Source organism: Dermacentor albipictus, chromosome 2, assembly GCF_038994185.2.
Source record: "Dermacentor albipictus isolate Rhodes 1998 colony chromosome 2, USDA_Dalb.pri_finalv2, whole genome shotgun sequence".
In the NCBI taxonomy this organism is placed as follows: Eukaryota; Metazoa; Arthropoda; class Arachnida; order Ixodida; family Ixodidae; genus Dermacentor; species Dermacentor albipictus.
Genome location: NC_091822.1, coordinates 122,283,055 through 122,298,449, shown reverse-complemented (window position 1 = coordinate 122,298,449; position 15,395 = coordinate 122,283,055). Strand labels below are relative to the sequence as shown.

Here is a 15,395-nt window from a genome sequence, read left to right as displayed (position 1 = left end):
CGTGTCATAGCATTTCATAATTACAAAAATGTTGAAGTAGAAAAATAACGGAAATCGGTTCGGTGTCATAGCCTTTCATAATTACAAAAATGTTGAAGTAGAAACATTCATCCACAAATTAATAGAATACATAACTAACAAAGGCAGAGAAGCGCTACTCTTCTCTGTGCACTTAGATCCATGGACAGCTCTTGAAATCGCGTTCAGTTCTCGTTCGCAAAAGGTGCGACTGACATTTGCCGTACAGTTTGGTTTATCGCTCAAAGTAGTTATTTCTTGAAGCTTCTTTTGGAACCTACCTTAAGCATACCGCAAGGCAGACCACTTATAAAGAGCTTGCTATGGCTTCTCGTATGACGTCGTGGTTCTGCGTACACTTGAAAGCATTCTTGGCAGCCTCAGGAGAATATACACAGTTCCACTCCGAAGTTGGTTCGTCAACCTAAAATAGATAGATGGAGCTCCTCAGGGGGCGAGGGGTCAGAGGGGAAGTAGGAAAACATCATCGTTAATACTCGTACAGTAAGTAACTTCGATGACAATCGGTTCTAACGCGGTTGAGGGCTCGCTTTTCTAACAAAACCTCCAATGGCTGTTTGTGTTTAATACGTCATAGATAGCGCATGTAAAGCACACAAGAATTGATTTTTGGAAACACTGAAATCTTCAGACATCATGCCGCAGAAATATTAAAAGTTTCCAATCAGTATAGTTAATATTACAACTACAGAAACTCTCGCAAGTCGGTGGTTTTATTAGCTTTGCTGCAGTCTCCGATTGCTACACTAGGTACTGCTTTTGATACCTATGCACGAATTGTTTGTTCTCTTGTTTCTTGTCCTTTTTCTGCCTGTGGCACTTTTGCCTGACGTGGCTAAAGCGTATTTGCCATTTACATCTAACAAGGCAAGACGACACGAAGCCGTGCGTTATCACTGCTGCCGGACGGTTACACGCATTGGACAGTCGGATTATACGCTTAAGTAAGCTTCTTGCGCCGTTCTTGCGTGCGCTACAATGCACGTGTAAAAGCAGCGGAATAAACGGTGCATTACATCTGGCTGTCGAGCAGACGTGAAAAGACATTGCTTTCTAGCTGCTATTTGCGATTTTCCGATCTAACTGGCGAAAATGTTTTCGCCACACGAGAGATACTCCTCATTATGAGAATAGAAGAGAGTGTGCTCTCTCTAAAAAAATGTGCTTGCGGTAATATGTTTCTTTTTCAGGCATCGATACATCTCTTCTCATCTGGGATGTAAAATAATTTTTCAGGTGCGTTAATACTACTGCTGCGACAATTTGACTTGAGCAATGAAACCAAATTAGAACCGGGCTGTGCTCCAGAAATCTCTAGGCGGCCTAAATGTCTTTAGCATCACGCGCCTCCTTTTACTTAATGTCATTGCTTGGGTCATACGAGCAGCTGCCGTAAAAGAAGGCCAATATTACATTATTAGCAAATAAGGAAGCGGCCGCTCGCAGCTAAGACGTTGCAGGTGGTCCCTTTCCTGTTAAGTCAGGGGGGCACTGTCACCGGGCTGGTAGAATTTATTCTTGGTGGCGTTATCCGTGTGCGAGGAATAGCATCCGAGGGTGAGCCGAGAATGACGGTGGCCCAGTGTTGGAGGTCACGTGACAAAGTGCCCGTAATTCGCCCGCGTGCCCGTAAGTGCACGCGCTCTCACCTCACCCCTAGCGCGCGCGCCTCCTCCCCAGAACTTGCGTGGTTGTGCATGGCTGGACGCCCGGCTGAGCGCATGCATGACCTGTATGACCTAACTTGGAGGTAATATGCGGCGGGTGCAATATATTGGCGAGTCGAGATGGCTGGTCGCTTCATGGGCGCTGTGTTCCCGTGCTCCTAGTGTTTTAGTTCGCGTAATCTCAAGTTTCGCACACCAGTGCAAGCGAGAGACACCGCGAAGCGTTCCCTCCCCGAGGCCGGCACTCCTCATGACGTCAGCATTGTGACCGCAACTGCTGGCGGTCACAGAGCGAAATCTGTTCATGTTTTCCTATGAGTGCGTGACACATTGCTTGTTCATGTAATTAGTAGCGAAATGTCTACAGCCACTTATGCGGTTGATAAAACCACGACGCTTACCGAAGTAATGGTCGTAGTTAGTTGTCTCATAATTTGCTATCTCTGTCAATGTTTTGACTTTTAGGCGGAAATACGCCATTTCTTCCCCACTAACTCCCGACAGTGCTTTCGTGCTAGTGAAGTGACATACTAATATGTTAGCTCTTGTGTTTTCTTAGAGACGCTGGTCTCTATGGGATACCTTAGTCGAGCGTTGAGTGTTGTGTTTTTTGTATGTTTTGTATCTGTGCTGCCGACTCCAAGCTCGTCATTACCTTAGTCGCCCCATTTATTTGCAGTAGCATGCTATGCATGCCACCAGGCAAAACTCACTAGGACGCATTAAATCTCTGTCCAAGTTTGATGTATTTACAGTGCTATATATTTAAGCGTTTTATGTGGGCGCATTCATATAAAGATGGCGCTCCAGCTTATCTCTCCAGTGACCACCGTGATGATGATTATGAGCAATACTACTTTGAAACAGGACGCTATGACGCTGCACCATTTTCTTGATTGCCATCGCAGAGTGCCATCGCAATACGTACATAGGCGTTCTTAGATGAACGTTAAAGTTTACAGAGAACAAGTACTTGACACCATGCCAGGCCATTTATTTCTTTGTATCGGGAACAAAGAACTTACCCTTTCTCACGCTGTTAGCTTTTTCAATAGAGCTAGAACATTGAGAGCGAATTTATTTCTAGGCACACGTTCGCCCAGCGTGACGTTTGCGTCCACATGCAAACGCAGGGTAGGTCAAATCTGAGAGAAAGAAGGAAAAAAATGTTACGCTCGTTTCTTATTGATAACGATTCAAAAACTCATATTTGTTGGGCTATTAGAGCCTCGGGAGACAACTTATATGCTGTTTACCGGAATTACGGCAAGAATTTGTCCCGGTCCTAATGATAATATTGTTGCAGGAAGAAAGCTGGCCCACGAGTGTAAAATAATGTATATTTACAACTGAGGTATATGGCGTTCAGGTAACCGCCAGACTTCATCTTCCTCTAGTCCAGTTCAACTTCTTGCTCCCCTTCACCATAGCATCACCCTCCCGGCGCAGTACCTCCATCCATGTGCAAGTTATAGAGCCTCGCTTAATGAGGGGCATAGGGCTTGAGCCTGGCGATGTGAACAACATCGCTGGTGACGTTGGGAGGCACTGAAGGATGACCGACTGGGGCGATCTCGTACGTCACGTCGGACAGTTGGCGTAAGATCAGGTACGGACCAAAATAACGGGAAAGTAGTTTCTCCGACAAGCCGACGCGACGTGAAGGCGTCCAGAGAAGGACAAGGGAACCAGGTGAAAAATGGGAGTCTTGGTGCCGAAGGTCGTAGCGTCGCTTTTGAGAAGCTTGCGAGACTGCGAGGTGATGACGGGCGACTTCTCGGGCCTGGGTGGCTGAGTCAATAGCATCGCGAGCGTTACCTGTGCTGGGTGATTGTACTGCGGAAGGTAGCAACGTGTCAAAGGGCAAGGTGGGGTCGCGGCCATACAACAGGTAAAATGGTGAAAATCCGGCAGTGTCGTGGCGGGACGAGCTGTATGCGAAAGTGATATATGGTAAAGCGACGTCCCAGTCGCGGTGATCGTCGGAAACGTACATGACCAGCATTTCAGTTAGCGTGCGGTTGAGTTGCTCGGTGAGGCCGTTCGTTTGAGGGTGGTACGCGGTAGCAATCTGGTGTTGTGTAGAACAGGAGCGGAGCAGATCATCGACGACCTTCGATAGAAAGTAGCGGCCGCGATCGGTCAGCAACTGCCGAGGGGCGCCGTGGTGCAGGATGACGTCGTAGAAGTCGACGACATATGTAGCACAGCTGGTTGGTAGCGCTTGTGCGATGGCATATCTCGTGGCATAATTGGTTAATACAGCAATCCATTTGTTTCCTTTGATGGAAATTGGAAAGGGGCCAAGGAGGTCTAGGCCCACACGGAAGAAGGGCTCTGTAGGGATATCAATTGGTTGCAGCAAACCAGCGGGAGCCATAGCAGGCGTGTTCCGGCGCTGACACAGGTCGCAAGAAGCGACATAACGGCGCATAGAGCGATAAATGCCGGGCCAGAAGAAGCGGCGCCGCAGGCGGTCGTATGTACGAGTGATGCCCAGATGTCCAGCAGTAGGAGCGTCTTAAAGTTGGTGGAGCACGGCGAGTCGAAGGTGCTTAGGAACGACTAGGAGGAGCTCCGGGCCGTCAGGACGAACGCTACGACGGTATAAAGTTCTATCGCGCAAGGTGAACATCCGGAGGGATGGGTTATTGGGCGAGGAGCTTAGGCGTTCCATAAGTGTTCGAAGAACAGGATATTTGCACTGCTCGTCGCCAATATAGAGGAAGCCGGAGAGGGATAGAACACTGATTTCCGAGTCTGACTCGGTATCGTCCGGTTGATCCACGGGATTGCGGGACAGGCAGTCAGCGTCTTTATGAAGGCGCCCTGACTTATACATAACAGAAAACGTTGATTCTTGTAGACGCCCTGCCCAACGTGCAAGTCGTCCAGTTGGATACTTCAAAGAGGAGAGCTAGCAGAGGGCGTGATGATCGGTTACGTCGTAGAAGCTCCGACCGAAAAGGTACGGCCGAAATTTCGCCACCGCCCATACGAGCGCGAGACATTCTCTCTCAGTAATGGCGTAATTTCGCTCGGGTGTGGAAAGGAGGCGGCTAGCGTAAGCGATGACGCGGTCTTGGCCCTGTTGACGCTGAGCGAGGACAGCGCCGATGCCATGACCACTCGCGTCACTTCGTGCTTCAGTGGGCGCAGAAGGGACAAAGTGTGACAGAATTGGGGAAGTTGTAAGCCACTCAATGAGGGTAGAGAAGGCTTTCTCCTGCAGTGGTCCACAAGAGAAAGAGACGCCTTTCTTAAGAAGGTCAGTGAGAGGGTGAGCGATGTCGGCAAAATTTTTCACAAATTGCCGGAAATAAGAGCATGAGTCCAGAAAACTAGGGAAATCGTTTGTTGAACAAGGTACAGGAAAATTTCGCACGGCGTGAACTTTCTGTGGATCAGATTGGATTCCGGCGGCGTTTACGAGATGGCCAGCATGTTAATTTCACCGCGACCGAAATGGCACATGGAGGAGTTTAGCTGAAGGCCAGCTCTGCGAAACACGGAGAGTATGGTTGTGAGGCGCCGCAGATGGCTCTCAAACTTCGGCGAAAACAGAATCACACAGTCGAGGTAACAGAGGCATGTATACCACTTCAAGCCGCGCAAGAGAGAGTCCATCATACGCTCGAATGTAGCTGGCGCATTGCATAATCCAAAGGGCATGACTTTAAATTGGTGCAGACCGTCCGGTGTGACGGAGGCCGTTTTCTCGCGGTCCATCTCATCGACGCTCATCTGCCAATAGCCGGAGCGGAGGTCAATTGAAGAAAAGTATTGGTATCCGTGAAGGCAGTCAAGAGCGTCATCAATGCGAGGCAGGGGATAAACATTCTTCTTTGTTATCCTGTTGAGGTGACGGTAGTCGGCGCAGAAGCGCCACAAGTTGTCTTTTTTCTTTACTAAGACAACCGGTGATGCCCACGGGCTACTGGAAGGTTCAATGATGTCCTTGTCCGTCATCCTGTCTAGCTCTTTCTGTATGATGACCATTTCTGTTGCGGAGACACGATATGGCCGCCTATGAATGGGGCTGGCGGCACCGGTGTTGATGCGATGCGTAACAACAGATGTCTGGCCAAGTGGATGGTCGTCCAAATCAAAGATGCCCCGATAAGATGACAGGAGGTGACGAAGAGCTGCTGTTTGCTCGGAAGGAAAGTCAGGGGCGATCATGTTAGAAACATCGTCCGCAGGCGTCGAGTACCGAAAAGTGGGTGACAAAGGTCCGTTGGTACTGAGGAAGGATTCAGAGGTCAAAGAAGAAACCTCAATTTTTTCCAAAGGAGTGATACGCGCTATGGCGATACCGTGTGGCAGCACATGCTACGAAAACCCAAAATTGAGGATGGGCACGCGAGTGCAGTTTCGCGGATCCGGATTAAGGTGCTCGGCAGGGCAATATTCGGCCACAAAACCACGTCAGTAAGCGGCGACACGACGTACTCGCCATCAGGTACGGGAGAACAGGGCGTCAGGAGGACATTTGTAGACGCTTGTGGAGACAGCCTTGCAAACTTAGCAGAACATAAGCGGTGTGAAGCACAAGTTGTTGCGTCGGCTGGAAGCGGCAGATCCAACTGTGCAACACCTGCGGAGCAGTCAATTTGGGCAGAGTGTTTCGAAAGGAAGTCGAGGCCGAGAATTAGGTCGTGCGGACAGTGTTCAAGGACGATAAATAGAACAACGGTATAATGGCGCCCAATGGTCACACGTGCTGTGCACATTCCAAGGACAGGTGAAGAACTCCCATCGGCGACTCGCACAGTGCGCGGTACGGCGGGTGTCAGAACATTTTTGAGCCTTCGGTGGAGAGCAGCGCTCATAACTGAAAGCTGTACTCCTTTTTTAACGAGAGATTTAACAGTAACGCCATCAACTTCAATGTCCAGTAGGTTTTCACATGTAGGCAGGGTGAACAGATGATTTGTGGGCCGGGTCGGAGTTGCAGCTTCACCTCCGGGAGCTGTACCGCCTAGTTTCCCGAAGCGATGCGACTGGTTGCAGAAGGGGACGAAGAGCGGTGGACGAGAAGCGAAGGGTCAGCTTCGTGTGTCGTACCATTGCTTTGCAGTTCCTCTTAGGTAAAATTTCACGTTTGCTAGCATCATTGTTGGATCCCACCTGTTGTTGTCGCACACTCGCTCGTACATCATAATCCAGTCCTCGACGTCGGCGTTGTTCGTGCCACAATATGTCCCTGGGTCACGCGGATGAGTGAGGATGACCAGCCCGTGGCACGGGCTGCTGAGGCGTTGTCGCTTGTGTCGGTTGATTTGCCATTGTGGCGGCAGGTAGATGATGTCCACTGCGATGTTCCGTGATTGTACCTCGCACCTCCACCAAAATGTTGCAGGAAGAAAGCTGGCCCACGAGTGTAAAATAATGTATATTTACAACTGAGGTATATGGCGTTCAGGCAACTGCCAGACTTCGTCTTCCTCTAGTCCAATTCTTCCTCTAGTCCTTTGTATGAGCTTGTCAATGAGGGCTCGCTGATTTTGGAGTTGTGCTCGCAGGTCTCGTTCGGTTTCCGTGGGTTCTTGTGTTCGTGCGTTTCCTCCTGCAGCGTCTGCATACGTGACTCACTTTTGTGGGTTGCGTGTACGGGATCCAGATCGTGATCTTGACCGGGGTCCATTGTTTGCTTGACCACTTGTTGATTTGGAGTCACTTCTGGATCTGCGTGGACAGTGTAGTGAGGTACTGCTTGATTCGGATAGTGCCGGAAAGTCTGAGTCTGAATTTGAGTTCCATCTGCGTTGCTGCTAGTGTAAAATAATGTACATTTACAACTGAGGTATATGGTGTTCAGGCAACTGCCAGACTTCGTCTTCCTCTAGTCCAATTCAACTTCTTCCTTCCTTTCACAGTAATTCACGTCAATTTCACGTCTTTATTTTTTTTTCATGTGACATTCCGTATTCGCGTTCTTTTTTTAAAAAAAATTTATCTTCGTTTTTCTCTTAAAGTTTTATGGGACGTGGCGTTTATCTTCCGAGAGTAATTACATCACAGGCTCACAGCGCATGTGCCAGTTAGTTATTGGCTGCAAGCATTACGAGGCAGGAAACACTCTTCTCTCGCGATAAATGGCAGAATAAGGCATGTCTAGTATCTTGTCAGAAACGGTGTAACGCCTTTAGCTGGTTTATCAGATTGGGAAATTAATATCCAAATCAGGCTACCTCTCGTCCGAGTTGGCACACATAATTTCCTTTTGGCTATCTGGCTCTTCTGAGGAAATTTTATTTGGCACCTTCTTTGTGGTTTATTCAGTGGCTACAGTGCAAGGTTGCTCAAATCCCGGCCATCTGTTTTTATCCGTAGAAGAAACTAATATGGATACTTTCTTTTGCAGAAAAATATTGTGCTTGGAATCACATCACCAAAAATATAGATTTCTGGCCATGCGGGGGGCCTCACTTACGCGCTGCGTAAGTGCTTAAGCTATTGAAGACAAGCGTCCCGTGCAGAAATTTTCACATTTGTAACCGAAGTGTGCAAATTAAAACAAAAAGCTGATATCAGCGACATCGCTCGTAAAATGCGCCTCTTGAGAAGAATTGTGCGAAACGTCCTCCAAACCGGTTTTTCAGAGGACGTTCAGGCCCTGACATTATGCCTACCTTCCGCGAGTGCCACCCGCTGCCGAACCCTTCCCTTTCCCCCCTCCTACCGCGTACCGGAGAGCCGTGAGAGATGAGCCAAGGCGTCTCTCAGGCTCCTCGATCAGCGGCAGCATGCACCCCCGTCAGACAACAGCGCTGCTGTGGTCACCCGAAGTCAACTCTTTGTACAGCTGACCTTTCACAATTCGAACGGGTGCTTATGTCTTCGGACATTGACACCTGCTCAAATGTGATGGAACAATATATGCCCACAAGTAATGACTTTCACGCTGTCAACTCGAATAAGACTGCCTCGGTGCCCCAAAGGCCTTCTTATCCAGGAAGTGCAACATACGGACGACGGGTCGCTGTCATCCTGGACCCATTTGATTAACCACCGATGTCGAAAACCAACCTGGGTGCAAATACACAATTCACCGACATCAGATCTTAAACACCCGACATCTCCCATTACCGCGCTACTTTACATTTGTAGGACGTGGTTCTGGTGAAGGCTGATCGTGATGAGACTGCTTATGAGTGTGCTCGTGAAGGACTACGGGCATGTTAGGTCGTTATTATACGTGTATAATATTTATGCCATACGAGGTACCTTTTTGTTGAGAACATGGACAGTAGATTAGCCCATCTGTTAGAGGCCTAACAGTCCATTCTCAACAGATGGAATAGTCAGCGACTTACTTGTAGGCTACGCAAAAAGATATGTGAGAGTAAAAACAGATTGGCGAGAATTGCGTAACTCTCTCTAAATGGCAGTGGGACGAGATTTGCAATGCCATCGACGGCAGATGCGTGATGGTAGAACTTTGAACTTGCTTAAGCACCTGCCTAATGGGCCTTATACTAACCCTACTCAGAGGTATGTATTTGGTAGAACCATACATGAGTGAACACGAACGACCTCCGAGGAGGAATGAATCCGTATGCTTGCTGACAAATATTTCCCAGTCGGGTCAGGGCGTTCCAATTACCAGGGCCAGACCAGTCCCTACATGGATGCGGAGTTTAGCGTTGAGGAGATTCCTAGACCTCATCGTGGACTCAATGGTAGATCCTCACCGGGGCCAGATGGCATCTATAACAAGACGTTGCGAAATCTGGATGAAAATTTAATCGCATTCTTCGCAGGGGAAATTGATGAAATTTGGAGGAGTGGAACCATCCCATTGCCTTGGAAGACAGCTCTCTCATTTCTCATCCACGAAATAGGCAAGACACCTTGCGTTGACAATTTTAGGTTGATCACGCTTGCATCCTGTGTGCTTAAGGTAGTGGAACATGCGGTCCACAATAGACTTTCCTGGTTTTGGGAGAATAATGACATTTACCCCCATACTATGATATCATTCAGAGCGGGCCTATCCACACAGGATACTGTGAAACTGATTGAGCATCAAATCGTAGACAATGACCCTAGCGACACTCGGGCCGTTTTGCTACTTGATCTTGAGAAGGCCTTCGATAACGTTGTACATTAGCATATTCTAGCCTCGATATATGGGCTCAATCTGGGTGAGAGATTTTAGAACTACGTCAGATCGTTCCCTGCGGATAGAAAGGTTACCCTCCAGGTGGCCGATCTCGAATTAGAGCTGCTGGAACTTGGAGAGAAGGGCACGCCACAGGGGGCGGTCATTTACCCCCCATTATTCAATATTGCCATGGTCAGCCTTAGCAGAATGCTTATCGAGATTGAAGGCAACAAACACACCATTTATGCTCATGATATCACTATATGCTACACAGGAGGCAATGATGGTCAGGTTGTGGGAGCCTTACAGGAGGCAATAGAGACTATCGAAACCTATGTTGAACCTACTGGTCTGAGATGCTCCCCCTTGAAGTCGGAACTGTTCCTGTATAGTCCGAAGAAAAGCCGTCCAAGGCCCAAGGGTTGGACATCGTTAGAAGGCAGAGACGTGAACTTATACACTAGAAATGGTTGCCGCATACCCAGAATCGATTCAATCAAGGTCTTGGGCCTGATCGTCGAGTCAGATGGTACAAATGGCAAGGCTATAGCCAAGGTAATTGCTAAAACTGAAAGTGCCGTTCGTTTAGTTGGGAGGGTATCAAATCGGCATCATGGACCTTGGATAAATTCGTTCGACTAATGCCTGATTTTGTTCTGTGCCACTTTACATACGTGCCCGCTATGCATCGATGGAAACGGGCAGAGTGGGATAAATTGAATACACAGCTTAGGAACCATACTAGGCGGGTTCTCGGGTTACCCGTATAGACCTGTAGAGAGCGCTTAATGCAGCTTGGCAGTCACAATACCCGGGAAGAGACTTCACAGGCCCAGGAGCTTGCGCAGCTTACAACTAAGGCAGGGAGATCCATCTTGCAGGAACCAGGATATCACCCCGATAAAATACTGGAAGAGTTCTCTTGCGTTCCTCTGCCGATTCGTGAGAACATTACGGTCGCGCCCATACCTAAGAACATGCACCCCGATAATAATCGCGGTAGAAGGAGGGCAAGGGCCGCCAACACCTTAGGCAAATACAGTGACCAGTGGCAGGTCAGCTTTGTGGATGCCGCCTCTTGTAAGGGACTTCGGGAGTTCACCATCGTCACTGTCGATAGTCGGCAAGGAATCACCAATGTTGCCTAGGTTTGGACCAGGCGCTCGGAATTGCTGAACAAATGGCTATTGTACGAGCTCTGCAGGATAGCTCACGGGATGATATCAATAGAAATTCAAGGTCTGCAGTTAGAGCATTTGAAAAGGCACCGCTTCCAAAGAGGCCATTAGAGTTGTTGGGGGCAAGGAAATCACGCACCACTTCATTTATTGCTTTCTCTTACATGAGAGCCAAATACAGCGTGCTTCTGCCAACCTGGTTCACGGAGCTGCGCTCGAACTTGCCCACCGCGCTACCCCTGACCAATCAGAAGACGACTCCCCGAAGGACAGGGACACGCCCTCCACCTACAACGAGATGACTAAACACTAATATCTCAGCCGTAGAGCCCGCTTCGTTCCTCGTCCACCGCTCAATAGAGTTCAAGCACTACGCTCCGTCTACTACAAAGGAATACGTATCCCAATACATCGTCGTTACATACAATCTTTTTCTAATCTACATCAACGACTTGCCTTCTTCTGTTTCCTCTCATATCCATTTATTTGCGGATGACTGCGTAATCTTCAAAGAAATAACAAGCAGTGACGATGTAACCGCTCTTCAGACTGACCTGAACGCTATTTCATTGTGGTGTAAAACATGGCTAATGGAACTTAACATCACAAAATGTAAATCTCTTCGTGTATCAAGAACTTGCAACAGTATCCCCACTTATTCCTTGGATCATGTCCTCTTAGAATCGGTAAGCTCATACAAGTACCTTGGTGTACACATCACTTCCACTCTCACTTGGTCTGCACATATCACATTCATAATTAACAATGCTAATCGTATGCTCGGTTACATCCGCCGCAATTTTTCTAAAGCGCCATCATCCCTCAAACTACTGTTGTACAAAACATTAATACGTCCGAAACTAGAGTACGCCGCATCCATCTGGGACCCTCATCATGAAAACCTAATACATTCACTAGAAATGGTCCAAAATAACTCGGTTCGCTTCATTCTTTCCAACTATAACAGGACCGCTAGCATATCTTCAATGAAATCAAGCCTTAATCTACCATCCCTAGCCTCACGTCGCAAAGCGTTTCGTATCTGTCTGTTCCACAAAGATGTTTCACCATCCACACCTGCGTAGCGAATTAATCCCTCCCCCACGTCACCTATCATCTCGATTAGATCATGCCTACAAGGTCGGTGTTCCATTTTGTAGAACTAACGCTTTCTTCCAGTCATTTATACCTCGTACAGCAGCAGAGTGGAATCACCTTCCCGCACTGACAGCCACCATCAAAGATTACCAGCTTTTCAAGAACGCCTTAGCTAATATTGTATGAGTAGACACACTTGTTAACTTTTATTGCAATACTCCTATTCCTTGTATCACATTTCCTATTTTTCTTGTTTTGTATGCCTGTAACCACTCCCCTCTCCAATGCCAATGGCCCTGAGGGTACATGAAATAAATAAATAAAAAATAAATAAATCTATCCGGATACTTACACCCATGGCCCTTGCCACGATTGCGGAGAAATGGCCACGTTAGAAAACATGCTCTGTCGGGGCACCCGGTCCCGCTCTATCATCGATAACAGCTCGGACAAATGGGCGGTGGATACCCGGTTATCCTCCGCTGCCCGCTTCTGGCTGACAAACTCTGGGGTGACCAGCAGGACCAAGATGCGGCCGGGAGGCTTAGGCTTGCGGTTCCCACCTGGGAGCGGCCGGCTTCGTGATGACTCACAATCTGCAGGACCTCAACGACGTTTTACAATACCATGCCATCCGATTCTCGCCCAGTCCCTCCGTAGTGGGCATGACCCATGAGATGGAAAGAAAACGACCGCTCGCGACGTGGCTCGATGCACGTGCGAACCGTGTTCGCTTAGCTCGTGGTTTCGTGGGCGCGACCGTCTCTTCTGTGTGATCGCTTCGACGCAACGTCGTACTCAACACCAGACACTGCACTGGGTAGACCAATGCTGTCTGTCATGAGGGGAAGTAAGTATCGCTCGAGCTATATGAAAGAATCGAGTTTCTTCTTTTTGTTCCTCCGGTGCATTGTTTCTTTTTGTGTTACTACATCCGCCGTGGTGATCAAGTGGTTGTGGCGTTCCAGTGCAAAACGTAAGGTCGCGCGTTGCCGATACGGTGGCCACATTTCGATGACCTACGGGGATGTTAAACAATACGAAGCTGTAAATAGTATTCAACCCTCCGCCCCCTTGCCCTGCGCGCTATGTTGTCCCTCAAAGACAGCGCGACGATTTGGGATGTTAAGTCGCATATTTCAATTTATTTTCGCGCTACTTCGTTTCAGTCGTGGAGGTTGTGGGTGGCACGTGACACTAGAAGACCCACGTGACTAGTAGCAGGGGCTTCGTACCAACAGTTACGTGCAGGTGTTGTCATCGTTCGTGGACATAGGTAAACGGTTTTATAGAAAAAAAAAGTAGATTTTTTTCCCCCAGGTTACATGTGGTAACAGTTAGCATGACTCCGCAAGTAATGTCACTGCCCTACAGATTCAGTAGGCTACGTCTATCTCCTACTACAAGACACGGTTGCTGGTGCGAAACACAAAAGAGCACTCCTACTGTGACAGCGATTGGAGCTACAGGCGTAGCACGGGAAAACAAAGCCACAACGCAAATAGCGACGCCATATGCTTCTCTGGTGGAGACCCGCCTTCTGTTGGCTCTTGAGGCTGCTAGTCCGTACATGAGAGGGGGAAAAATTCAGTGACAGCAGATCATCCGCCTGACGAGTTAGTTGTCATTTTATATGCACTAACGCATCTTTTGCCTACGTGTTTAGCCTTAAAGAAACGTCGCGCAAAGTTACAATCGTGAACGAAAGTTAGGAGATGAACAGTACGTCGAAAGCTTTTTTTGTTTCTTTTTCGCAGCATGCGCATGCCGATTCCGCCAAGCGGCGCAGCCTACGTGCGCATGTTATAAAAAAAATACACAATATAAAAACCTATTTAACGTTGCGGAGCAGCGAATGTTTTGCGGTCGCCGGGGCGCCCAAACTTTGTCTCGTGAACATGGAAGCCTTTCGCCCGAACCCCCGATGCCCGAAATAGGACGAAATCGTGCGATTTCGCCTCGTATGTTCGCGCTGTGTTATACTTACTTGACAAAATATGTTTCCTTTCTTATGAAAAACAGAAGCGGAAGAAATAGAGACAGGGAAAGTGGGGATCAGAACAGGAACGACAATTGTGAATTTGAGAAAAATGGGTACACTTATTACAGTCGCCTAGTCAGGGTCTAGTCTGTCTTTAGGCGTTGTTTCCTCACCTAGTTGCATGTCTGCTCAAATTTCCGAACATTTTGCCTATATAAGATGTGCGCTGTTGTTCGCACAATACAATAAAAAAAGCTATTCGAAAAAAAAGATATTATTAAAGAAATAACTCTCTCGGGTCTCTGAACACCTTTCCGATGTCATATTGTATGTTGTGAAAAAATAATATACTCAAGCCCGTTCTTCCAAACTTGCGGCAACTCATAGCCGAAGCCCTGCATCGGAATGGTAAACCGAATAAATCAAACCACTCCTTAAATCTGTTCAAAATGTTTATTGAAGCAAAATAACATATCACTCTATCTTTAATGATCATTCATGCAAGTATACGTAATGCACTAGTCTCATTTACTGGGACGGCTCCTTTCTGCGCCATTTTTCGCAGTGCACGCCTTTGTGGCGTCGAGGCAGCGATGGTTCAACGGGACGCAGATGCTAGTGGCGTACTTGGCGCCTATTTACCTGTCGCCCCTACTCGCACGTGGAACCATGGTACGCAAGCATTTTGATTGTATTTGTTTTTCCTTTCTATTGAATATGTGCTCGCGCAATGTTGCTATTAGCTCTATAACACCTGCGGCACTTCCAATTTGTTTCACGCTACCATGGTAACTAGTAGATTGAACATAATATGTAATAAAACCTGCGCATTGTAGAACGCTACAGGTGTGCGCGAACGGGCCATCTAACGTTTCTACGACAGTAGATTACGTCACCGTCACGGTCAAATCACCTATAGTTGAAGCGAGTGCCGAGACACATATTTTACATGGCAGTTTGACGCTAATTTAATACAAAGAAGGAGACACCTCCCCCCTCCTCCCTTACCCTGCTCCCTTCCTTTCTTTTTTATATGCTTCGATGTGCAACACATTCCCAGGAGGCTGCCCTGTATCTGCCTTTTCCATCTGACGCTGTAGCGAAAAAAAAAAAAACGACCTCCCTTGTTCCCGAAGTGAACCCGTATTTCACGCAAGCGCACTTTCTTTCCTTTCTGCCGTCATTGTTTGTGTAATGTTTCACTTATTGTTTATCTTATTGTGCATCTTATTGTTTGTCTAAATATTTATTATTTTTTAGTACGCTTCAAAAGAGCACAATTACGTACATTATTAACTTACTCGTGTTGCGGTTACGGTACA

The 15,395-nt window shown here is 47.7% G+C and overlaps 1 protein-coding gene across 9 annotated transcripts in view; it reads left to right on the top strand.

Annotated features, from left to right (window-relative positions):
* The first annotated feature begins 12,806 nt into the window (after positions 1 to 12,806).
* Positions 12,807 to 15,395, top strand: part of LOC135910755 (sodium-dependent low-affinity dicarboxylate transporter 1-like) — a 61,476-nt gene continuing 58,887 nt past the window's right edge. For all 9 annotated transcript variants that reach the window (XM_065442843.1, XM_065442840.1, XM_070533935.1 and 6 more), the window contains exons 1-2: positions 12,807 to 12,942; positions 14,639 to 14,745. In XM_065442843.1, the coding sequence (XP_065298915.1) occupies positions 12,921 to 12,942; positions 14,639 to 14,745 (129 nt within the window). In that variant the 5' untranslated portion in view covers positions 12,807 to 12,920. The remainder of the gene's footprint in view (positions 12,943 to 14,638; positions 14,746 to 15,395) is intronic.